The 25,756-nt window shown below is 43.0% G+C and overlaps 1 protein-coding gene across 1 annotated transcript; it reads left to right on the forward strand.

Moving 5' to 3' along the window:
• The first annotated feature begins 14,913 nt into the window (after window positions 1-14,913).
• On the forward strand, window positions 14,914-20,728 carry LOC116335592 (polymeric immunoglobulin receptor-like). Its single transcript, XM_039613697.1, has 8 exons — window positions 14,914-15,123; window positions 15,452-15,639; window positions 15,836-16,162; window positions 16,578-16,898; window positions 17,023-17,319; window positions 18,375-18,443; window positions 18,759-18,871; window positions 19,842-20,728. The coding sequence occupies exons 2-7, from the start codon at window positions 15,603-15,605 to the stop codon at window positions 18,833-18,835; spliced, it is 1,128 nt and encodes a 375-aa protein (XP_039469631.1). The 5' UTR covers window positions 14,914-15,123; window positions 15,452-15,602; the 3' UTR covers window positions 18,836-18,871; window positions 19,842-20,728.
• Window positions 20,729-25,756: the final 5,028 nt, after the last annotated feature.

Raw genomic sequence — 25,756 nt, forward strand, 5'->3', positions numbered from 1 at the left:
TAATTGGTGTTGTGTTGGTTTCTTACATGTTAATTATAACGCTTGTTATTATGTTTTCTAACTTTATGAAATAATGACTTAAATGAGAGGATGGAGTACAGTGGTCCGTCGTTTATCGTGGGAGTTACGTTCTAAAAATAACCTGCAATAGGTGAAATCCACGAAGTAGCCAACTTATTTACTGCACTGTAAATAAACACACTGCTTTTGTTATAGATGTTTTAAGGCTGTAAAACCCCTCACCACACTTTAGACAGTTTTCTCAGACAGGCATGAACATTTTCGTACTTTTCTCTTTTGTTTAAACACTCAAAGTTCAAACCTTCATAGAAAAATAAGTCCAGTATTATAGAATGAAAAAAGATCAAACCCTGTTTTCAAGTGCAGAACATGGGAATAGAGCAGCTGCAAGAGAATTCAACATTAATGAATCAATGGTACGGAAGTAGAGGAAGCAAGAAGAATGCATTGAGTAAAGTTTGACTTATCTGACTGTTTTGTTTCGCTTAATGCGCCTTATAATCCGGTGTTAATCCGAAGAATACTGTAACTTCTAACTTCCTTTAGCATGTCCAGAAGTCCAACTTTTTGTGCAATGCAGGGCTCACAAAATCGCTAGCCCAACGTCCCGGGGCTAGCAATTTTTCCAGTCGGGCTACCAAAATCCATCTCAGCCCTGCCCGTCAGGCTATCATAGGAAGGAACAATATGTGTCAATGCGTTTGCATTCTTTCGCAAATGTAGCTGGGTAATTATGTCATTGACATCGATGAGCCACTGTCAGTATGTGACATATTGAAATCGCGTTTGAATTTGCGCTTCTTGCTTTCACTTTGCGATCGCGTGAACTGTGTTTAGAGAGCGGCAGTTGTTAAAGTGAATTGTTGAATTGTCATTTTTTTGCTTACCACCTCTACATTGTTTCAAACTGTGATCAAGGCATTCCTTTGTCCCCCTCCCCAGCCTCTCGAGGTTCTGGGGTGAGGCTGTGGTGTTTTATCACAAGCACATCCCATGTGAAGGTTTGTTTGATGTTTGGTAACCTTCCTGCCCTTTTTATGGCTTCACTGTGTTGTGTATGGTGAACCAATACAGGAATTGAAACATATATTGGGTGTGGGGGAGATTACCCCCTTTATAGCCAAGGATGTTGTTAGAAACAGTTGTGATCAGGAGGTCACACAAACGCACCCCCATGACACACACACACACATTCTCACATACACACAAGTTCTTGCACATGCTTACACACACACACACACACACACACACACACACACGTTCTTGCACATGCATACACGTGCTTACACATACACACACACATAGTGCCTTGTCTTAGTAACCAAGGGGGGTTTTACGGTGGGAGGTGCTTTTGCTGTGATGTGTATTGTAACAGTTTGTCAATAAAAAGGCAACGAACGGAGGCCTAAGTCGGGGTCATTTGTGGTAGGATTGAGTGCGTTCCTGAGACACCGACTGGGGCCTCCCTTGTGCAAGTAAAATCGATCGACCGCTGTTGCCTTGTGTTTTTCCTTCACGGGAATAAGTCCCTAGATCAGCGGGGTCTGAGTTTAGACCCAACAGCAGTATTGGTGAGTCACAGATTAATTGCGCAGCAATTCCTCTGGCATCGTCTTATCAATCGTTATCTTACTATTCAAACGTGACAAGTGAAATCTCCTGCAGCAAGCTTAAACATGTCATAGAGGTTGATTGCACAGAGAATCGCTGACCGTTATGTAAGCACGTATGTAAAAGCAGATGGATTTACGCAGGTATTTTAGTTCTGCAGAGCCAAATAAGACAGGTCAGGGTGAAGAGGGGACAGCCAAAGAAAAGCCTACCACAAAAAACGGAAAAGTTATGACAAATCAGACTATGATGCAAAAGGAAAAGCGCAGCTTTTTGGTTTCATGGACAAAAGAATTTCTGTGGTTGGAATATGGTAAGCTAAATAACATAATGTTCTGCCGGGTGTGTCGTGAGTTTCCCTCGATTTCTGAGTCGACAAAGCGCCTTTGTTACTGGGACCACTAATTTTAAGAAAGACCCCATCAGAACCCATGAGAAATGCAAGAAATGCATCATTGCTCAGTCTGCAGTATCTTTCCCAGAACAAACACCAATTGCAAAAACATACTAAAAATAAACCAAGCACAACAAGAAGTCCTGAAAAAGCTGTTTAGAACAGCGTACTATGTTGCAAAGAGTGAACTACCATTGGCAAAATTTAGCAGTCTTTGCAAACTTCAAAAAGGAAATGTCCTAGATCTTGGTTCCACTCACCTCTTACCCAGTGGAAATTTCAAATTCAGGATCTGACACAGACTGATTCATGTTCTACACAGTTCTTACAAGTTAATAGAAATTTCTGTTCAATTAGAACCAAATATTTGAGTTGATCATTGTAATTTTATACAGTTGTTATAATTTGTGTTTTAACTATTTTTTGATTGGTGTTTTGTTTCCTTTACAATATTATACTTTAATGTATAATATTGTAAAGGAAACAAAACATCAATCTTCTTTTTTAATTCGGGCTACTTAAATTTATTTTGGGCTACCAAAAACTGAAGAGTGCCTGCCCAAAGGGCTACCAGGGATTTTGAAATTTTGCGAGCCCTGCAATGGTTAGCATCTTCCTCTGCCTTTTGGGTGCTACCACAGGTGCCTTTAAAGGTGCAAAACATTTAAATCGACATTGATGTGTTTGTTGGGGAGAAAACTTACAAGCATACAGTGCAGCACTTCAGAGTCACACTGCTAGTGATTGAAGATTTATGTCAGTTTGACAAGCTGAATACAGAATGTATTCTGTACTGTACAGGAGACACGGCACGGAGGAGACTGATTGATCTACAGCCAATCAGGATGCAGAACAAAATGCAGACTGTTAAAAAAAAAAAAAAAGCATGCAAAATTGCACAAAAAATCCGCAAAACAGCGAGGCCGCGAAAGGTGAACCGTGTTATAGCGAGGGACCACTGTCTACCAAAGAAGTTTTAGGTATATTAATACAAGTAATTTTCCTGGATAAAGATTTTTGGACTTTCCAGATGACAGAAAAAATGCTGTCAAAAGACAAAAGATGTTCCTCTTCTTAACAAATAAATATAGACAGATATTATATATAAATATTTCCATGAAAATTGAAAACTACTTAATAGAAATTCAATGAAAAAAACTCATATAATTATTACAAAAACTAGAAGGCTGAAGAGAACAGTTGTTTTTGTAAATTATGGCCATGGCTAAAGTAAGAAAAGAGAATTATCCACAGTATGCTTATTTCCTAAGGAGCTGTTAATCATAGATTAATAAAGGTTCATAAATGAGTGCTCTCTGTAGTGGCTTTGCTTGTCTGGTTTCAAAACACCAAGAAAGTCCCTCATGATTGAGCCTTGTATGCTGTTGTACCAATGTGTCTGGTTTATAATTAGGCTATTGCTGACTAAGACATGCACGGTAATGACATATTGCACCTGTATATAACTGAGTTTGACGTGTTTGTTAATTAATGAATGCAGATTTTCCTCGGTGCTGCAACATTTGAATAGAACTGACTATTTTTTTGTTGTTGCAGGGAGTATGTAATCGGTAAAGTTTGTATGTTTGTTTTTTTTGTCTGTATGTCTGGTTTTCAAGGTATCTTATTAAAATATTGCATGATGCTAGATACCAATAACCAATCGAGTTCATTTAATTTTAGTGGAAATCGAGGAAAGGTCACACCAAATGTGAAAAAGAGTAAAAACTTTTTTTGTCATGGTGTGCTGTGTGGCAGGAGACTGGCCCCAAATACAGGACTCGCAGGACACAGAGGGGTGAAGTTAAAATGGCAGCTTCATTGCTGGAAAAACTTGTTATCAGAAATAAACGTCACAAAAACAACCCAAAACCTCGAGCATGGAAAGCAGAAAACTAAACTGGGCTCACGAAACTAAAAACTAAGAAACATGAACTAGGGAAACAAACCAGAAACTGCGAGCTAGAATTTCGTTGGGAACACAAAGGGAGAAAACACAGCAGAGATAGGGGGTGAAGGTTAACGACACAACAACAAGCAGGGGAAGACTGAGGACTAAAATACACAGGAAGGATCGCGAGAGAATGGGGAACGGGAAGAAACAAAGGTGGGACAAATCAGACATAATGAGACGAGAGAAGGCAAAATTAGATACACTGACATAGGACACAGACTATCAAAATAAAATAGGAAATACTACATGTACACAACAGACATGGACTCGGAGACTCGAGCTTAACACTACAACATAACTGACATAGTAACAGAGGGAACACAGAGACAAAACTGACTAGACAAGAGACTTTGGGACCAGGCCAGGCACTGAGAAAACATGGGGACAGAGACTGAACACAGAACGGACCATCAAAATAAAACAGAAAGCACATGACAGGTACACAGACACGAACTTGATACTGAACAAAGGGAACACAGAGCACAGGGACAGGAGTGACATGCCTTAAAAAGAAAGAGTGAAATAGTGTGTCACCCCACAATATGATATTATCACAATACTGGCAAAGCTGGCAGCCAATTTAGTCAAGTCTCCTCAAATTGTGCACATTGACAAAGACTAATTTTCACTGTTGGAAACACGTTGCCAATCTGAAAGGTTGTTCCTGTCATATTTTTACTTGTGCGTGACAGAGCAATAGCTTGTGTTTTGGATGAGCTGATATAATCTAAGTTTGCTCGCCAAACATTATTTCGGAAGGTGCATGAGATGAGAAATTAGTACAAGGTAAAAAGAAAAGAAAAAGAGGCTTTGTAAAAGTCAAATGTAGATTGATAATGAGAAAATATCATAACAAATAAAATTAAAGGTAAGGACTTCAGTTTAACGTTAAGAGAAGTTTACATTTCTTTAAACAATTTCTATAACAATTTCTTGTTTGCGTTATTCCAGGAGTATTTTATATTTTTTAGAAATATATCTGTATTTGGTGTCTCTGTATCAATACAATATCACTACAGAAAACAGCACAATATTATACTGTATAAAAATTTCCCCCCACCCTTACTAAATACAGTTAAATAATATCACTTAACAATTTTGATACAAAACTTTTAATTTATACACTGCATAACACTTCTTTCACCACTAGATGTCATATGTCAGCTATTTTACAAACTACTAAAATACTGTTATATGAACTGCCATCTAAGAATATTGATGTCCTGATAGTCTAGCTCCACCCCCTCCCCTCATATTGCTATGACATGTGTGGGACTCATGTAATGGGTGGACAGAGATGGAAGTATTGGAATAGATATTGCCCCCCCACCATAATTTCATGCATTCTTATCATTGTTATGTTATGCATTCAGTTCTTTATTACTATTTCTCACACATACTGTGCTCACTGGCAATCCAGCTAGGATATTCTGATCAATGATGATTCCCATGGGTGGTGCTCACGCAGGCACTGAATCGGGCAGCTTTGGGGTCCTGTGTGTTTTACTGCACAGATAGCCTGCAGAGTGCAGCTACGCTAACTGAAGGGCTTGTGTTTTGTATTTGCAGTTGCGAATGAGCAAGTAAAGAGAACGATTCTGAACTCATGCACGCCTGGAAGTGTCATTTGTCCAAGTGTGCAACAAATATTGGAGGCACCGCTGGGATTATTAACGTCATGTCCAGCGTGATGAAAATAAGGAAGGAGCGTGGCTACAGCAACCACGATGGACCTCGAGGAGCTGGCAGAGACTGTGTCCCAAACACTCTGGAACCTACAACTCGACCAACTCAAAGGGGTGTGTGCTGAAGCTAAAATCCCTAGTGGAAATGTCACAACAAGACGAGCGTTAATAAAATTAATTACAGAATCTATGGACAAGGTTATTAATGATGAAGAGCAGGATGTTGCACTCTACTATCTAAAGAAAATGTTAGAAAGTGTCGACCCAGCGATAGGGAGCACCAGAAACACAGAAAGTGGAGGAAATACAATAAGCTCACCACAGGGAACTCAGGAAACAAGGGAAGAAGTTGATTTAGCAGAGAGATACGCACAGCTCCAGAGAAACAGCAAAGCACTGCAGGAAGAAATTAGGAGGCTGAGTGAAAGGGTGGAGAGGACACCACCAAGTCAGCCAACCACCCCACAAAATGTGTTTCCTGTCGCAGCCAGCCACCTTTCGGAAGTGACGATAAGGAGGGAATTCAAGATCTGTGGTCAAATTGGGGAGAAGGGCCAAAAGGACAGACTCTCATACACCAACCTGATGCATCAGATTGACAGAGGTCTGAACAAAGGACACAGTGAAGCGGAGGTTATAGAGGCTGTGGTGAAGTCTGTCAGCCCAGGTTTGAGTCTTAGAGACATCCATCCATCCATCCATCCATCCATCCATCTTCATCCGCTTTATCCGAGGCCGGGTCGCGGGGGTAGCAGCCTAAGCAGAGAAGCCCAGACTTCCCTCTCCCCAGCCACCTCCTCCAGCTTATCCGGGGGAACACCAAGGCGTTCCCAGGCCAGCCGAGAGATATAATCTCTCCAGCGTGTCCTGGGTCTGCCCCGGGGCCTCCTCCCGGTGGGACATGCCCGGAACACCTCACCCAGGAGGCGCCCAGGAGACATCCTTGTCAGATGCCCGAACCACCTCATCTGGCTCCTTTCGATGTGGAGGAGCAGCGGCTCTACTCTGAGCCCCTCCCGGATGGGAGAGGCCAGCCACCCTTCGGAGGAAGCTCATTTCTGCCGCTTGTATCCGCGATCTCGTTCTTTCGGTCACTACCCACAGCTCGTGGCCATAGGGTGAGGGTAGGGACGGAGATCGACCGGTAAATTCAGAGCTTCGCTTTTACACTCAGCTCCCTCTTCACCACGACGGACCGGTGCAGCGTCCGCATCACTGCAGCCGCAGCACCAATCCGTCTGTCGATCTCTGGCTCCCTTCTCCCATCACTCGCGAACAAGACCCCGAGATACTTGAACTCCTCCACTTGGGGCAGGAACTCATCCCCGACCCAGAGTGGGCACTCCACCCTTTTCTGGCTGAGAACCATGGCCTCAGATTTGGAGGTGCTGATCCTCATTCCCGCTGCTTCACACTCGGCTGCGAACCGCTCCAGTGCGAGCTGGAGGCCCTCACCTGATGAAGCCAACAGAACCACATCATCCGCAAAAGCAGAGATGAGATTCTGAGTCCACCAGTGAAAGCCCTCCGCCACTTGGCTGCACCTAGAAATCCTGTCCATAAAATTATGAACAGAACCGGTGACAAAAGGCAGCCCTGGCGGAACCCATCACCCACCGGGAACGAGTCCGACTTATTGCCGGCAATGCGAACCAAACTCTTGCAACGGTTGTATAGGGATTGAATGGCCCGTAGCAATGGGCCAGACACCCCATACTCCATAACACCTCCCACAGGACACCCGAGGGACACGGTCGAATGCCTTCTCCAAGTCCACAAAACACATGTAGACTGGTTGGGCAAACTCCCATGCACCCTCAAGTATCCTTGAGAGGATAAAGAGCTGGTCCAGTGTTCCGCGACCAGGACGAAAACCGCATTGTTCCTCCTGTATCCGAGGTTCGACTAACGGACGAACTCTCCTTTCCAGCACCCTGGCATAGACTTTCCCAGGGAGGATGAGGAGTGTGATCCCCTGTAGTTGGAACACACCCTACGGTCTCCCTTCTTAAAGATGGGGACCACCACCCGGTCTGCCAGTCCAGGGTACTGCCCCTGATCTCCACGCAACATTGTAGAGGCGTGTCAACCAGGACAGCCCTACAACATCCAGAGCCTTCAGGAACTCGGGCGGACCTCATCAACACCAGGGGCTCTGCCACCAAGGAGTTGTTTAACTGCCTCAGTGACCTCGCCCCGGAAATTGGCGGGTCATTCCCTCATCCCCAGACTCTGCTTCCTCCTCGGAAGGCGTGTCAGTGGGATTAAGGAGGTCCTCAGTATTCCTTCCACTGCCTGACAATTTTCTCAGTCGACGCCAGCAGCGCTCCGCCAGCACTATACACAGTGCAGGTAGAGCACCGCTTTCCCCTCCTGAGACGCCTGACGGTTTGCCAGAATCTTTTCAAGGCAGTCCGAAAGTCTTTTTCCATGGCCTCTCCGAACTCCTCCCACACCCGAGTTTTTGCTTCAGCCACTGCCCGAGCCGCATTCCGCTTGGCCTGTCAATACCTGTCGGCTGCCTCCGGAGTCCGAATGGACCATGTTCAGCGTCTCCATTGCCGAAGCTGCTGCATTGAGCTGCGGCCGCAAGGTGGTTGGTGCCTGCCGTGGTGGTAATCCCCGAACCAAATGGTGGACACCAGAGGTGAAGGGAGCCACCAAGCTGAAGAAGGAGTCTTAGAGACATGCTTGAGATAAAACGTGACCTCACCCTCCCCCAATTGAAGGCCATATTAAAGGGGCATTTTAAAGAAGACAGCACCACAGATTTGTATCACAGACTAGTGAATGTCACACAAGACAGCCGTGAGTCTCCCCAAAACTTCCTCTTCAGAGCAATTGAGTTAAAAGAGAGGCTGCTGCTCGCATCGGAAGACACAGGGTCCGATGAACAATACAGCCCTGAGCTCATCCAGAAGAAATTCTTGAGGTCGGTTAGTACTGGGCTACTGAGTGACCCTATCAAGTTTCAGCTCAAGCCCTATCTGGATGACCCTCGGGTGACAGATGAAACCCTCATTGATAAGATGAATGAATCAGCTAGTGTTGAATCAGAAAGGCAATTGAAGCAAAAGAAAACTACAGGCAGCAAATCTGTAAAAGTAAATGAACTCCAGGACGGAAAGGCCAGCCAGTCAATTGGGTCTGGGTGTAGCGAAGAAACTAGGTTGGGGACTCAAGAGCAATCAGCTGAAGTGGTGAAACCCAAGAGCCGCAGAACACATGTTGTAGCTGCTTCCCGAGAGTCAGAGCTGCATGAAACGGTCAGGCTGCTGAGAGAGGAGATGGCTGAATTAAGGAGGAGCATCACCACCCCTCAAGGCCCCACTCGCCCACGAAGAACCAGTGTAAGGCATGCCAGGAGCAGGGAACCAATGATGGGTGTGAACACTGCTTCAAGTGTGGCCAGCCAGGACACCTCTCCAGAGGCTGTAGAGGGCAAAGGGGGGCAGCAGAAAGATTGGAGGGCACTCAAGCGGCAATCCAGACCATTGCCCCTCCCAAATCATTAATTCCCATCCGTGTTGAAGCAGACGACAAGTTGCATGAACTGCTTTGGAATCGAATAAGACAGCTGGAGGCAGAATTAGAGCAGAGTGGCAAGGCTAAAGAGACTGTGGGTGCCACGTATGCCAGTCATCTCTCACTACGCTGTCAGGCTAAGCTGAGAGCCCTGATCGGGAGGAAGTGTATGGTGGATTGTTTCTTTGAAGGGGTAGAAACACAAGCATTGTGGGATACAGGTTCACAGGTGACTGTCATTAATGAGAACTGGAGGAAGTCCTTCTTTCCACATATCCAACTGAGAAGCACAAGTGAACTCCTAGGTGAGGATGAGGCTCTGGTGGGCAAAGCAGCGAACCAAACACCCATACCCTTCGCAGGTTGGGTTGAGCTAAAATTTAGACTGGGGTCAACTAGAGATCCACAGCCAGAGTTAGTTGTCCCCGTGCTAGTCTCAAAAGAGCCAGGAGTAGCAAAGCCACCTATCATTGGCTATAATGTGATTGAGCATTTTGTAAAGGATGGAATGGCGCAGCATCCAGACGTTACACCTGCTGTGGTAAAGGAAGCCTTCTCGATTGATTGTAAGAAAGCAGAAGTGCTAATTAACATCGTGCAGTGCTGCTACAAAAATGATGAGGAGGGTGTGGTGAAAGTTGGGAGACAAAAGATAGTGATTCCAGCTGGACAAAGCAGGGAGGTTAAGTGCAGTGTGAGGACAGGTCCCCTCCCCCTGAAACAGGAGGTTCTTTTTGAACCGGAGGACATTTCAAAACTACCAGAGAGGGTTAACCTGAATGAAACTGTCATTGGCCTGCAGAGGGGAACCCGGTCCAGGGTGGTTATTCCAGTCACGAATGGCGGCAGCCATGACATCACCCTCCTCCCTCATATAGTGTTGGGATGACTACAGCAAGTGAAGGCTATTTACCCAGTAGACGTAAGACCAATAAGTGCTGAAAACATGGGCAAGTTGACGTGTGCTAGTGAAAACACAGGGAGCACCGTCAGCGCCCCAGAACAGCACAAAGGGGAGTATGAAGAGGTGGGCAGTTGCAGCCAAGATTTATAGGACCTACCTGTGTCAGTTGATCACCTGACCCCAGATCAGCAGGAGCAGGTGAGAAAAGTCCTGCGTGAAGAGTGTGCTGCATTTTCAAAAGATGAGAGCGATGTGGGATGCATCCCCTCCCTGAAGTTAAAGATCAGATTGAATGACACAACCCCAGTAAGATGCACATACATCTCAGTCCCCAAGCCACTCCACAAGGAGGTGAAGGAGTATTTGGAGGACCTGTTGAACAGAGGATGGATTCAGAAATCCCGATCCCCCTACTCATCACCCATCGTCTGCGTGCACAAGAAGGATGGAAGTCTGCGTCTCTGTGTGGCTTACCGTGAGTTGAACCGGAAATCCATTCCTGACCGTCACCCCATCCCTCGTGTTCAAGACATGTTAAACAGCCTGACTGGGAGTGCATGGTTCTCAGTGTTGGACCAGGGCAAGGCGTACCACCAGGGTTTCCTGGAGGAAAGTAGCAGACCCCTCACAGCCTTTATCACACCTTGGGGCTTATATGAGTGGGTAAGGATTCCCTTTGGTTTGTCCTCAGCTCCAGCAGAGTTCCAGTGCAGTATGGAAGAGTGCCTTGCAGGCTTGAGGGATGAAATATCTCAGCCATATCTGGATGACAATTTGGTCCACAGCAGATCATTTGAGGACCACCTGCGTGACCTGAGGGAGGTCCTGCGCTGCTATCAAGCGCACGGGGTGAAGCTAACCCCCAAAAAGTGTGAAGTGTTCAAGGACAAGGTGAAATTCCTGGGAAAGATTGTATCCAAAGATGGCTACTGCATGGACCCTGTTGAACTGGCACCAGTGCAAGCACTAAAAAACCGCAAACCTGAGACTGTGGGAGACCTAAGGAAAATGCTAGGTTTCCTGTCATACTACCGCCCCTACATTCCAAACTTCTCACGCACTGCCAAGCCACTATACCAGCTGCTATCGACCGGAAAGATTCAAGTGATTACTGACAGAAGATCAACAGTAATCAGGCACAAAGGACAGCGGAAAAAATCAGACCAACTCCACTCAAGCCAGCCAATCACATGGATGGAACAACACCAGGCAGTGCTATGCCAGCTTATAGAACACCTGCTGAGTCCACCACTCCTGGCATACCCTGACTTCGAAAGACCATTTGTGCTGCACTGCGATGCCTCTCAAGAAGGGCTTGGTGCAGTCCTGTACCAGAGACAGCAGGGCCAACTGGTTGTCATTGCGTATGGGTCAAGAACTCTAACAGCTCCAGAAACTAACTACCACCTCCACTCTGGAAAGCTTGAGTTTCTAGCAATGAAGTGGGCAATCTGTGAGAGGTTTCGGGAGTATCTGTATTACGCACCTTCTTTCACAGTGTATACAGATAACAATCCGTTGACCTATGTCCTGACTACAGCGAAGCTAAATGCTACAACACACCGGTGGGTTGCTGAGCTAGCCGATTTTAACTCCTCAATCAAGTATCGGCCGAGAAGGGCTAATGGCGATGCTGATGGTGTTGGGTCTGTGTTTCCACAAGCCCCGCTGGTTTAGAGACTTATTCATCATGAAGAAAACAAGACAGTCAGCGATCGATCAATTTACTTGCAAGGGAGGCCTCGTCGGTATCTACCACAAAATGATCCCAAATCCGGCCTCCGCTTGCTGCCTTTTATTGGGAAAACAGTTCACACAATACACATCACAGCAAAACAACACCCACCATAAAACCCCCCAAATGGTTCTAAGACAAAGCACTGTATGTATATGTGTGTGTGTGTGTGTGTGTGTTATGTGTGTGTGTGTGTGTGTGTGTGTGTGTGTGTGTGTGTGTGCTCCTGCTGACCAAAAGGGTCATAAAAGCAGGAAGCAACATCACAAGAAACAGATCTTCCAGATAGGATGTATCTGCAATAAAAGCCTCTCCAGCTAGTCAGAGACAAAGGAATTCCTTTCATCACAGAGTTAAAACATGAGATGGTAAGCATGAAAATGACAACATTTAACAATTCACTTTAACAGATGGTTTATCACGGATGCCACTAGACATGGAGGAGTACATGCGCACATGCTCACAGGAAATGAAACCAGAGGTAATCACACTTGCGACACAGGCGCTTCAGCTGAAATTCCATGAACATGAGCCATGGATGTGTCCGGCTACCATAACCACAGCATGTGCTGATGTAGAGCATGAACGAGTAATGGCCCCAGTGACACAGATCTCCAAAGAGACACTAAAGAAAGCACAGGAGGATGATCCAGTCATTGGCAGGGTGCGAGAATATGTTATGACAGGACAATGGCCTCCTTGGAGAAGAAGAGACAGGGGTGAAGACACTTCAGTCCTAAGCCGGGAAAAGAGCAAGCTGTACCTTGACAAAGACGACATCCTGTACAGGAAATCAGCTGCTCGAGCTCAGCTAGTGTTACCCACAAAATTTCATCAGCTGGTGTACAAGGAGCTCCATGAGGAAATGGGACATCTAGGAGTGGAGCGGACACTCGGCTTGATCCGTGATCGAATCTATTGGCCACATATGCAAAGACATGTGGAACACTATGTGACCAAGGTGTGCAGTTGCTTGAAACGGAAACGTCCAGGCAAACCAACCAGAGCACCGTTGGTCAACATTGTCACCACATACCCTTTTGAGATGGTCTCAATAGACTTCCTCCATCTGGAGAGTTGTAAAGGAGGATATGAGTACATTCTAGTCGTGATGGATCATTTCACCCGGTTTGCACAGGCATACGCATGCACCAACAAGTCAGCAAGAACAGCAGCAGAAAAGATCTTTGGAGATTTTGTGCTCAAATTTGGATTCCCTGCCCAGTTACATCATGATCAGGGAAAGGAGTTCGAGAACCAGCTGTTTGCCACGCTGGAAAGGTACTGTGGTATCCAGGGGTCATGCACAACACCTTACCATGCAGCGGGGAACGGTCAGGTGGAGAGATTTAATCGGACACTCCTTTCCATGTTGAGGAGCCTGGCAGAGGAAGCCAAGGCAGACTGGAAAAACTCCTTGAGCAAAGTGGTGCATGCGTATAACTGCACACGCAGTGAAGCAACAGGATATGCCCCATATTGTCTTCTCTATGGCAGAAACCCCCGCCTACCAGTGGACATCATGTTTGGCCTGGTTCCAGGTGACCAGAGTACTTCTCACAGTGATTATGTCCGTAAGTGGAGAAGTAGGATGCAAGAGCCATACAGATTGGCATCAGAAACAGCTCAGAAAGAGAGGAACAGAGCGAAAAGGCAGTACGATCGGGAGGCTCATGGAGTTGAACTGCAACCGGGATGTCGAGTGCTAGTACAGAACTTCAGAGACCGGGGTGGGCCTGGAAAGCTAAGGTCTTACTGGGAGGAGCGAGTACATGTTGTGTTAGAAAGGAAGCACAAAGATAGCCCTGTCTATGCCGTACAGCCAGAGAGAGGACCAGGGAAAGTGAGAGTTCTGCACAGGAACCTCCTACTGCCCTGTGACTTTCTCCCCGTTCAGGAGGAGAAGCTGGAGAAAAACAAGAATGGGAAGGAGGATGCCAAACAACAAAGAAAAGGAAAGACCCAAGAAAAGCAGCAGGAGAGTGACCACGACAGCAGTTCAGAGGATGAGGGTGACTGGGGAATTATCACCACACAATCTGCAGAGTCACCCACCCAAATCAGAAGTCAGCTGAGGGCAGAGGCAGAGGAGTTCCAGCCAGAAGAAGCTAACGGAGAACTGTCACGTGGTGGTGTCAGCAGCGAGTGCCTAGACGAGGGTGAGAAAGGTGGACTGGAGTCAAGTGCAGAGGAGGAGGAGGCAGGGCGAAGTGAGCTGTCTGGGGAGGAGAACGGAAGAAGTCAAGAACAGGTGTCGTCATCTGATGAAGAAGACGAGGGAGAGCCCAACTCACAGCCAGTTCCCACAAGAAAGTATCCTTTTCGATGCAGAAATCCACCCAAGACACTCACGTATGACACCTTAGGTCAGCCATCAGTCATAAAGAGACACAAATGATGTCCACAGCTAAGAAAAAAACTAAGTTCATTGTCACGTGTTGAGTTTACTGTGGTGACAGTTTAAACAGAAAGGGAAGTGCTCACAGTAGCAAATGTTAAAAAGAGCAAATTTGACAGACCAACAACTGCATATATTAGTTTAATAGTTCACATGAGTTAAACAGGGAGTACCAGAACCAGACTAGCTACACATAGAGAGATACTGGCTTGTATGTGAGATATACAGCAGTAAATGTGTGTCTGTGTAAAAGGTTACATGGTAGAGTGTTAGGTCTACACCTTCAGTCTGATACAGAGCACGCCTGAGTGGCGGAGAGACTTTACAGACATTGCCTGGCCAGTTGTGTCTGTTGCTGGTACATGACATAAAGGGGGACATGTATGTCATGCCAAAGACTGTTACCGGACAGAAAGTATCTTTAGAGGCTGACTCCCAGTGAAGCTACTGCTGTAACCTTCTGTTGAAGACGTGTATTCTGGGAAACCTCTAATGTCGGGACGACATTCATTTTTGGAGGGGAGAGTGTGGGACTCATGTAATGAGTGGACACAGATGGAAGTATTGGAATAGATATTGCCCCCCCTCCATAATTTCATGCATTCTTATCATTGTTATGTTATGCATTCAGTTCTTTATTACTATTTCTCACACATACTGTGCTCACTGGCAATCCAGCTAGGATATTCTGATCAATGATGATTCCCACGGGTGGTGCTCACGCAGGCACTGAATCGGGCAGCTTTGGGGTCCTGTGTGTTTTACTGCACAGATAGCCTGCATAGTGCAGCTACGCTAACTGAAGTGCTTGTGTTTTGTATTTGCAGGTGAGCACAAGTGATGTGATGATGTATAAACAGAATGATGTTGACGTATGAGAAATGTATTAGAGTAAGGTACTGTCATTAATGGAACACAACGCTAATGTCGGAGTTTGTGATTTACATGATGTACCTGAACTGGTGTTAAACGGAATATCACATCGCAAATGATTAATAAGGGGATCGAGAGGGTAGTCTCCAGGTGCTACAATACTAGTTGGATGAGCATGCGAGTGTGCAGAATATTGTAATATGAACATTGGTAGGAAAATACTGAGTAAATGACTACTTTGTTAACACAGGTTCAGTAGTTATGTGAAAAGTTGTCCTGTGTGTTTTACTGCACAGATAGCCTGCAGAGTGCAGCTACGCTAACTGAAGTGCTTGTGTTTTGTATTTGCAGTTGCGAATGAGCAAGTAAAGAGAACGATTCTGAACTCATGCAAGCCTGGAAGTGTCATTTGTCCAAGTGTGCAACACATGAAATGACTCTAGTGTCTGCACAAGCTTTTCAGTACTGACAATATTTCCTGTTTCTATTTCAATGAGCAAAGATGTGGACCATTCAAAGTCTGCTGTTCATCTTCTGCAGTAAGTATTTTAATAAGTAAACAGATAAAGATTAAAGTCAGCTGTATACTAAAAAATAAATGTATGTTTTAGTATTAAGGAACAGTATGTGATGACGTGTATTCTAATTTCTTTAAACAGCACTAAATTTGCTCGTAAGAAAGCTGACCTGACAAAGTAAAACGTGATCTTTTCACATTATATTTTGTCTTCTTAGTTTCTCTGAGATGTCTGACCAGTGCAGTAGGGATGATCCATGTGACTGGATATGTGGGGAGAGAGGTTAATATCTCCTGCTCTTATGATCAGAGTTATGTATCTCATGAGAAGTTCCTATGTAAGAACGACTGTGGCAACAGTGATATTCTCATTACAACATCACAAGCAAGCAAAACCAAATACTCAATTTATGATGACACCAGTGCACGAATCTTCACAACAACTATCTTTGATCTTCAATATACGGATGCTGGAAAATACTGGTGTGGAGTGACGAAAACTGGAACAGACATCTACACTGAAGTCAAGCTGAAATTAGTACAAGGTAAAAAAAATAAAAATAAAAAAAAAAGTGGCTTTGTAAAAGTAAAATATAGATTGATAGTGAGAAGATACCATAACAAATAAGATTAAAGGTAAGGACTTCAGTTTCAGGCTAATAGAAGTTCTTTAAATATACGAATATACGGACACTGTAGTGTAGTGTAGTTTAATGGTCGGACATTGTACGGCAATAAGCATTTCACTACATGTCGTACTGTGTCGATTATGTGTGTGACAAAATTTGAATTTTGAATTTCTTTAAACAGTGGTACGTGAGTGCAGGACTATCTGGAATTTTTGCTGCAAAATTGACTTTCCGTTAAACTGTACTTTTACTTGGAAAAAACACTTAAGTCTTATATGTAATAGTTTCGTGGCTGTAACATATCTTTTGGTGTTGTTTACCTTCTTGACAGACAGCTGCTGTGACACTGTGACCAAAGTTCAAAGTTATGAGGGACACTCTGAGTCTGTCAGTTGTCGGTATGAGTCTCAGTACCAGAACAGTCTGAAGTACATCTGCAGAGGAAATCGGCCCTCCACATGTCTGCAGCAGGCACTAATCACCTCTGACACCAAACAAAATGCACGATTCAGACTTGATGATGACAAAGTGTCAGGAACATTCACAGTGACCATTAACAGTTTGACTCGTAATGATTCAGGATCATACCTCTGTGGTGTCCACAGAAACTCTGACCTGGATGTTTTCTCTCCTTTTGAGCTGGAAGTTGAAGGTAAAAAATCATAGTAATAGCTCTTTACACCAGCGCCAAGAAGACATTATTTGCTGTCAAATAGTCTCTAAGAAACCTAAATATTTGATTATTCTGAAATAACATTTCTCTTTCAATCTGACAGAGTGGTGCTGTGTCAAATCAACTAAAATAAATGGTACTGCAGGACATCCACTAACTTTGCAGTGTCCTTATCCTCCACAACATTGGGATAACAGGAAGTTCCTCTGTAAGGGAGACCACCGCAACAATTGCTCAGACATGGTGACGAGTCAAAGCAGGTTCACACTGCAAGATGATGCTGCTTCCAGCTCTTTTATCGTGAGGATCACAAAACTGGAAGCAGCTGATGGTGGGACATACTGGTGTGGGTCAGACTCACAGTGGAGAGTTGGAAACTACACCAAGATTGAGCTGTCAGGTATGCTGGAGACTTTTGCTTACGATAATACAGTCTATAGATTTTAAGCAATGTCTTTGTTTTATGTCAGTTCACTTGTCTGAAGAGTGAATTTTTAGTTTCACTATAAGTGTTAGCATGATGTTCATCCTAAGCACAAAAACCAGCTGCACAAAAAATAGAACTACTGAGATCCTCATTTACCACAGGTGGTCTGAGACCACAAAACCATTTTTCCCCTCTAAGTAGTTATACTCTAACCTACACCATACAGTCAATGTTTGTATTTGTAATAAAACTTTGACTAAACAAACCCATAAATGGCCATAAGTTGTTGTGGCAAGTACGCACCCTGTACTTTCGCGTCTTAATTGTGGATGTTACATTGTAATTGTTTCCTGCAAAACTTTACTTTTGCCTGTTAATTGCATGTAAGTACAGCGTACTTGTGCCTTAGTGGAAGGTCTTACAGTGTAATTGTTTCACAGTTTCCTGCAAAATTCCTGACTTGCTGCCTGCAAATTGCACGTAAGTCAAGGGTACTTGCTCCTTATTTGCAGATATTCCAAATATAGACCTCTATCTTGTCAACAGATTAAGCTCCATGCTATTTGCGTTAACATAGCAACTGTAACAAAATGGCCACAGATAGAGGCACCAGGAGCAAGCAAAACAACCTTGGCTGGAGGGGCAAGTGAAGACTCAAGCATACACATGCACACACACTTCTCCTGAACCAAAATCCCATAAAATAACTACTACTGAAGTATCTAGAGCAACTAAATCTAGCAGCTCAAAGAAAACAGCAATGTGCCCAGGCTGGAACTGTGTGTTGTACATATACTTGCCCAACTGATAATAATACTGCAGAGAGTTTACTAAGAATATCTGTAATATCATCTTCTGCAAATACTCTGGTTGGGTTATTGCAAGAAAGACCGTGAAAGACCATCACCAGCTACAAATGAACTGAACAAGATATTTAATTGTTCCTCAAACTTAGTCACAGGTTTGTGCTATAACTCTTTCTTCTATATATGATTGGTAAGAGTAACAAATGTCACTTTGTCTCACAGTCTGTCTGCACTGCACAAGCAATGTAAGTCTTGGTACCACAGCAGAAACTCAGAGAACACAAATCCCAGGTAAAGCTGTTACAGATACAGTATATGTGTTGTTATAAGTGTTGTTAGAACAAGTATATTTCCACAATATGAGTTAGAATAAACATTTGGCCAATATGTCAAAACAGTTGTGGGTGTCTGCATCAGTGACCAACAGTTAAGTTGAAATGCAACAAAAACAAGCAAACAAAACAAATATTAGTAAAAACAAAACCGGTCAAAAAACTATTATTTAAGCCCGCATGTTCTGCTGTTATGTCCATGAAAGTTTGTTATGTCCATTTTTTGAGGAAGTGTGCACTTTTATTGTGTTCTGCTTTGGTTTCTGTTTTTCAGATTCAGCACTCTGTGTGGTTCACGTTGCACCCTCAGTGCTGCTACTGATGAGTGTTTTAGTTATTTGTTGTTTATAAGTTCTACAAACAACTTATAATCTTCCTGGGTTTAAGGTAAAGTCATATATAGTGTAATATGTCTGTGAAGGTTCTCAGTCATCCAGGTCATCATAGTCTAAGGAGCTTGGAAAAGAAAGCGTCTGGACTTCTTTAGGTTGCTTGAAGATGTTTCACCTCTCATCTGAGAAGCTTCTTCAGTTCTAGGGTCAAATGGTGGAGAGTCCCAGATTTAAACCCCGTGGGAGTGTCCCCCGAAAGAGGGACAAAAGGACCCACTGATGATCCTCTACCTAATCACACGAGCCAAGGTGTGAAAATGGGTGTGGGTCACTGTCAGCCAGGGTTTCGGGTGAGCTCATTGTGAAACCTAGCCCCACCCTATCATGTGATTTCCTGAGGTCAGATGGCCCACTCACACCCTGGGCCATCTGACCACCATTTGAAGCTTCTCGGATGAGAGGTGAAACGTCTTCAAGCAACCTAAAGAAGTCCAGACGCTTTTTCTTTCCAAGCTCCTTAGAATATAGTGTAAAAGAAATGTTTTATTCATCTCATTTAAAGTGTTTAAGTTCTTATGCATATGCTTAGTTGTGACACTGTAATAGACTGTTCAGTGGACGTTTCTAAAACTAGAAGAACTTATTTCAGCCTCAATAGTTGGAGAAGAAAGCTCCCTTTGCAAGTGCTGATAACGCCAAGGGGGAAAAAACAGCCTATCCATTGCTCCATTAGGTCATAGCGAGCCTCGTGATGTGTGGTTTGATCAGTATGTGACCTCCTCCCTCTTCCTTGGAATGCATAAAGGAGTGGGAGCACCACTTCTGTTTCAGAGCTCTCATGAGTGTAAAACTGTGATGTTTGATGTGTGTTAGCTCTCGTGCATGCAGTAATTAAAATAGCTTGACCACAGCTGATCTTGTTGCAGACTTTATTAACTGAAATTCCACCAAAATAGAGACAGACCTTTACACTACAATGTGTATGAAAAAACTAAATAACCACATGTATTTTTGCATGTTTTCAGCAACTGAGGTCTCCGTGAGCACAGTAACCCCAAGTCAAACACTTCAGAGGACGTGATGGATGCAAAGTCTTAAGTCTTAATAGGGTAGTTTTGACTATATGAATATATATCATGAATATATGTGATACAAGAAAACTTGATTTGCTGTTAGTTGTGTTTAATATGCAAAGTTTGTTCAGCATGTGGCACAGCTGGATGCTCATTATATCTCCTATTTTTATTAATTATCTGCACATTTTTCTTTTTGACACTGAGGAATGAAACTCCAACTTGACTCACTGGCAGAGGTTTGCAACTGTAAGTCAATAATCCTACTTTGCCTGCAGTGATAGGGAAGGGGAGGGAAATCCAAAATGTGTCCATCAGTAATCAAGGTCTCTGCAGCATGTACTGTTCATTGGTCTCTGTTGTCTTTGTTGAGCAGTTATATGCAGTTATTCAAACCAATCCAGCCCTTTCCCCTAAAAATACCGGATAAGCTGACAGCATCCTTCAGAGGAGCCAATATCCTTCCTTTTCAATGTCACTGGATGTTGTGTCACAGGGAGCCCCCTGCTGGTGTTAGTGTAACATTGAATACAGTGTTTATGGGGCAATATCTGAAATAAGTGTATTTAAAATAAATGCAGACTTCAGATTACATCACCCAATAATTGGTATTGTGTTGGTTTCTTACATGTTAATTATAACGCTTGTTATTATGTTTACTAACTTTATGAAATAATGACTTAAATGAGAGGATGGAGTACAGTGGTCCGTCGTTTATCGTGGGAGTTACGTTCTAAAAATAACCTGCAATAGGTGAAATCCACGAAGTAGCCAACTTATTTACTGCACTGTAAATAAACACACTGCTTTTGTTATAGATGTTTTAAGGCTGTAAAACCCCTCACCACACTTTAGACAGTTTTCTCAGACAGGCATGAACATTTTCGTACTTTTTCTCTTTTGTTTAAACACTCAAAGTTCAAACCTTCATAGAAAAATAAGTCCAGTATTATAGAATGAAAAAGATCAAACCCTGTTTTCAAGTGCAGAACATGGGAATAGAGCAGCTGCAAGAGAATTCAACATTAATGAATCAATGAAATGCGGAAATAGAGGAAGCAAGAAGAATGCATTGAGTAAAGTTTGACTTATCTGACTGTTTTGTTTAAGCAATGCACCTTATAATCCGGTGTTAATCCGAAGAATACTGTAACTTCTACCTTCCTTTAGCATGTCCAGAAGTCCAACTTTTTGTGCAATGCAGGGCTCACAAAATCGCTAGCCCAACGTCCCGGGGCTAGCAATTTTTCCAGTCGGGCTACCAAAATCCATCTCAGCCCTGCCCGTCAGGCTATCATAGGAAGGAACAATATGTGTCAATGCGTTTGCATTCTTTCGCAAATGTAGCTGGGTAATTATGTCATTGACATCGATGAGCCACTGTCAGTATGTGACATATTGAAATCGCGTTTGAATTTGCGCTTGTTGCTTTCACTTTGCGATCGCGTGAACTGTGTTTAGAGAGCGGCAGTTGTTAAAGTGAATTGTTGAATCTTGTCATTTTTTTGCTTACCACCTCTACATTTTTTCAAACTGTGATCAAGGCATTCCTTTGTCCCCCTCCCCAGCCTCTCGAGGTTCTGGGGTGAGGCTGTGGTGTTTTATCACAAGCACATCCCATGTGAAGGTTTGTTTGATGTTTGGTAACCTTTAGTGATGGGTAGATGAGGCCTCGTGAAGCGTTTCAGCACATTCCCCAAACTGTATCGATACTGCGTCGACACAGTGTTGCTGTTTTGCTCCATACTGACACCTGCTGGACCTTAAATATCATTGCAGGGAACTTACTTGAGACTCACAACAGACACTGATTCAATGACATAGTCATACGTGTATACACTGTAAGGTATTGTACTTTCCATGGAATCATTTTATATGTTTTACATTGCAAATATTGTAGACATCTTTAAAATATATTGTGAATGACATAAAGTAAAAATTAAAATGAAAGTATTGTGAATATAATATTACCCATTTAAATGTAATTGATTCAGAGTTTATTATAAATTTCTATTCAGAAAAATAAGTTTATCCAATGTTTTTGCATTCAGTCTATTGCGGGTTTTTTCACACCATTTCCCCAGCTTTGGAAAACTCACAGGCACAGATGAAGCTGGGGTACACAAAAACTGTAAAGTCAGGTGGAAAAGGTTCTGATAAGATGTCTTCCTCATCCCCAGTACCTTAAAGGATCCTCTAATCTTGGAATGTTTCTCTCCGACACTCTCCACAATACTAAGGGGTTGGCAGTCCTTTATAATAAACTTCAGGACTGCCTGGTCCAGAACAGTCTTCCTAGATGCTTGATTTCAAAATAATAAAACACATATTAATAAAAAAAGTGTTGATAAAGCTGTTCAGTGTCAATATAGGCCTACCTGTGTTCATTCTCAGTGTGTCTCCTCATTTTCATGTTTGGCTCTGTAATGCCTCTGTAACACTGAGGAGGTGCTTTTGTTTGTGTAAGAAAGCAGAACAGATGCGACATTTATCCTGCATAAAATGAAATAAATAATTTACACTGCAAGTCACATTGCTGTTTTTCCTATTCTGATAGATTACACTGAAACAAAGACAGACAAACTATTACCTTATTTGCAGTTAAAAAATCAAAATGATCCCACACAGCAGAAACATTTCTTTTTCTTTCAGGCTCCATTTTATTATAGAGAGATGTGTATTTATTTTTTTATTTTTAATCTTTGCGAGAGTAATTTTGTGGGGTTTTTTGGTGGCGACTCATTCCGTTGGCAGATGCGGATGCGGTACCTTTTAAACACAGTTTGGTGCGTTGGCAATGAGCGATACAGCAGCTGTATCGATCACGTGACTTTTTCTTAAAGCGACGCACGCACCGATACAGGCATTGCTAGGTGAGCTTGATACATGCGTCGGTGCGTCAGTGTTGCAGGACCCATCACTAGTAACCTTCCTGCCCTTTTTATGGCTTCACTGTGTTGTGTATGGTGAACCAATACAGGAATTGAAACATATATTGGGTGGGGGGGAGATTACCCCCTTTATAACCAAGGATGTTGTTAGAAACAGTTGTGATCAGGAGGTCACACAAACGCACCCCCATGACACACACACACACATTCTCACATACACACACACACAAGTTCTTGCACATGCTTACACACACACACACGTTCTTGCACATGCATACACGTGCTTACACGTACACACACACATAGTGCCTTGTCTTAGTAACCAAGGGGGTTTTACGGTGGGAGGTGCTTTTGCTGTGATGTGTATTGTAACAGTTTGTCAATAAAAAGGCAACGAACGGAGGCCTAAGTCGGGGTCATTTGTGGTAGGATTCGAAGTGCGTTCCTGAGACACCGACTGGGGCCTCCCTTGTGCAAGTAAAATCGATCGACCGCTGTTGCCTTGTGTTTTTCCTTCACGGGAATAAGTCCCTAGATCAGCGGGGTCTGAGTTTAGACCCAACAGCAGTATTGGTGAGTCACAGATTAATTGCGCACCAATTCCTCTGGCATCGTCTTATCAATCGTTATCTTACTATTCAAACGTGACAAGTGAAATCTCCTGCAGCAAGCTTAAACATGTCATAGAGGTTGATTGCGCAGAGAATCGCTGACCGTTATGTAAGTACGTATGTAAAAGCAGATAGATTTACGCAGGTATTTTAGTTCTGCAGAGCCAAATAAGACAGGTCAGGGTGAAGAGGGGACAGCCAAAGAAAAGCCTACCACAAAACGGAAAAGTTATGACAAATCAGACTATGAGGCAAAAAGAAAGCGCAGCTTTTTTGGTTTCATGGACAAAAGAATTTCTGTGGTTGGAATATGGTAAGCTAAATAACATAATGTTCTGCCGGGTGTGTCGTGAGTTTCCCTCGATTTCTGAGTCGACAAGCGCCTTTGTTACTGGGACCACTAATTTTAAGAAAGACCCCATCAGAACCCATGAGAAATGCAAGAAATGCATCATTGCTCAGTCTGCAGTATCTTTCCCAGAACAAACACCAATTGCAAAAAACATACTAAAAATAAACCAAGCACAACAAGAAGTCCTGAAAAAGCTGTTTAGAACAGCGTACTATGTTGCAAAGAGTGAACTACCATTGGCAAAATTTAGCAGTCTTTGCAAACTTCAAAAAGGAAATGTCCTAGATCTTGGTTCCACTCACCTCTTACCCAGTGGAAATTTCAAATTCAGGATCTGACACAGACTGATTCATGTTCTACACAGTTCTTACAAGTTAATAGAAATTTCTGTTCAATTAGAACCAAATATTTGAGTTGATCATTGTAATTTTTATACAGTTGTTATAATTTGTGTTTTAACTATTTTTTGATTGGTGTTTTGTTTCCTTTACAATATTATACTTTAATGTATAATATTGTAAAGGAAACAAAACATCAATCTTCTTTTTAATTCGGGCTACTTAAATTTATTTTGGGCTACCAAAACTGAAGAGTGCCTGCCCAAAGGGCTACCAGGGATTTTGAAATTTTGCGAGCCCTGCAATGGTTAGCATCTTCCTCTGCCTTTTGGGTGCTACCACAGGTGCCTTTAAAGGTGCAAAACATTTCGTTGACATTGATGTGTTTGCTGGGGAGAAAACTTACAAGCATACAGTGCAGTACTTCAGAGTCACACTGCTAGTGATTGAAGATTTATGTCAATTTGACAAGCTGAATACATTCTGTACTGTACAGGAGACACGGCACGGAGGAGACTGATTGATCTACAGCCAATCAGGATGCAGAACAAAATGCAGACTGTTAAAAAAAAAAAAAAGCATGCAAAATTGCACAAAAATCCGCAAAACAGCGAGGCAGCGAAAGGTGAACCGTGTTATAGCGAGGGACCACTGTCTACCAAAGAAGTTTTAGGTATATTAATACAAGTAATTTTCCTGGATAAAGATTTTTGGACTTTCCAGATGACAGAAAAATGCTGTCAAAAGACAAAAGATGTCCCTCTTCTTAATAAATAAATATAGACAGATATTATATATAAATATTTCCATGAAAATTGAAAACTACTTAATAGAAATTCAATGAAAAAACTCATATAATTATTACAAAAAAATAAAAGGCTGAAGAGAACAGTTATTTTTGTAAATTATGGCCATGGCTAAAGTAAGAAAAGAGAATTATCCACAGTATGCTTATTTCCTAAGGAGCTGTTAATCATAGATTAATAAAGGTTAATAAATGAGTGCTCTCTGTAGTGGCTTTGCTTGTCTGGTTTCAAAACACCAAGAAAGTCCCTCATGATTGAGCCTTGTATGCTGTTGTACCAATGTGTCTGGTTTATAATTAGGCTATTGCTGACTAAGACATGCACGGTAATGACATATTGCACCTGTATATAACTGAGTTTGACGTATTTGTTAATTAATGAATGCAGATTTTCCTCGGTGCTGCAACATTTGAATAGAACTGACTATTTTTTTGTTGTTGCAGGGAGTATGTAATCGGTAAAGTTTGTATGTTTGGTTTTTTTTGTCTGTATGTCTGGTTTTCAAGGTATCTTATTAAAATATTGCGTGATGCTAGATACCAATAACCAATCGAGCTCATTTAATTTTAGTGGAAATCGAGGAAAGGTCACACCAAATGTGAAAAACAGTAAAAACTTTTTTTGTCATGGTGTGCTGTGTGGCAGGAGACTGGCCCCAAATACAGGACTCGCAGGACACAGAGGGGTGAAGTTAAAATGGCAGCTTCATTGCTGGAAAAACTTGTTATCAGAAATAAACGTCACAAAAACAACCCAAAACCTCGAACATGGAAAGCAGAAAACTAAACTGGGCTCACGAAACTAAAAACTAAGAAACATGAACTAGGGAAACAAACCAGGAACTGCGAGCTAGAATTTCGTTGGGAACA

Source organism: Oreochromis aureus, linkage group 6 (genome assembly GCF_013358895.1).
Source record: "Oreochromis aureus strain Israel breed Guangdong linkage group 6, ZZ_aureus, whole genome shotgun sequence".
NCBI lineage: Eukaryota > Metazoa > Chordata > Actinopteri > Cichliformes > Cichlidae > Oreochromis > Oreochromis aureus.

What these genes read in the sequence shown, in the direction of transcription:
- LOC116335592 (XM_039613697.1), top strand. Translation starts at nt 15,603, where the DNA reads ATGTGGACCATTCAAAGTCTGCTGTTCATCTTCTGCA. An exon ending in CAAGCTGAAATTAGTACAAG is followed by an intron (nt 16,163 to 16,577) that starts GTAAAAAAAATA and finishes CCTTCTTGACAG; the next exon opens with ACAGCTGCTGTGACACTGTG. An exon ending in TCAGAGAACACAAATCCCAG is followed by an intron (nt 18,444 to 18,758) that starts GTAAAGCTGTTA and finishes TCTGTTTTTCAG; the next exon opens with ATTCAGCACTCTGTGTGGTT.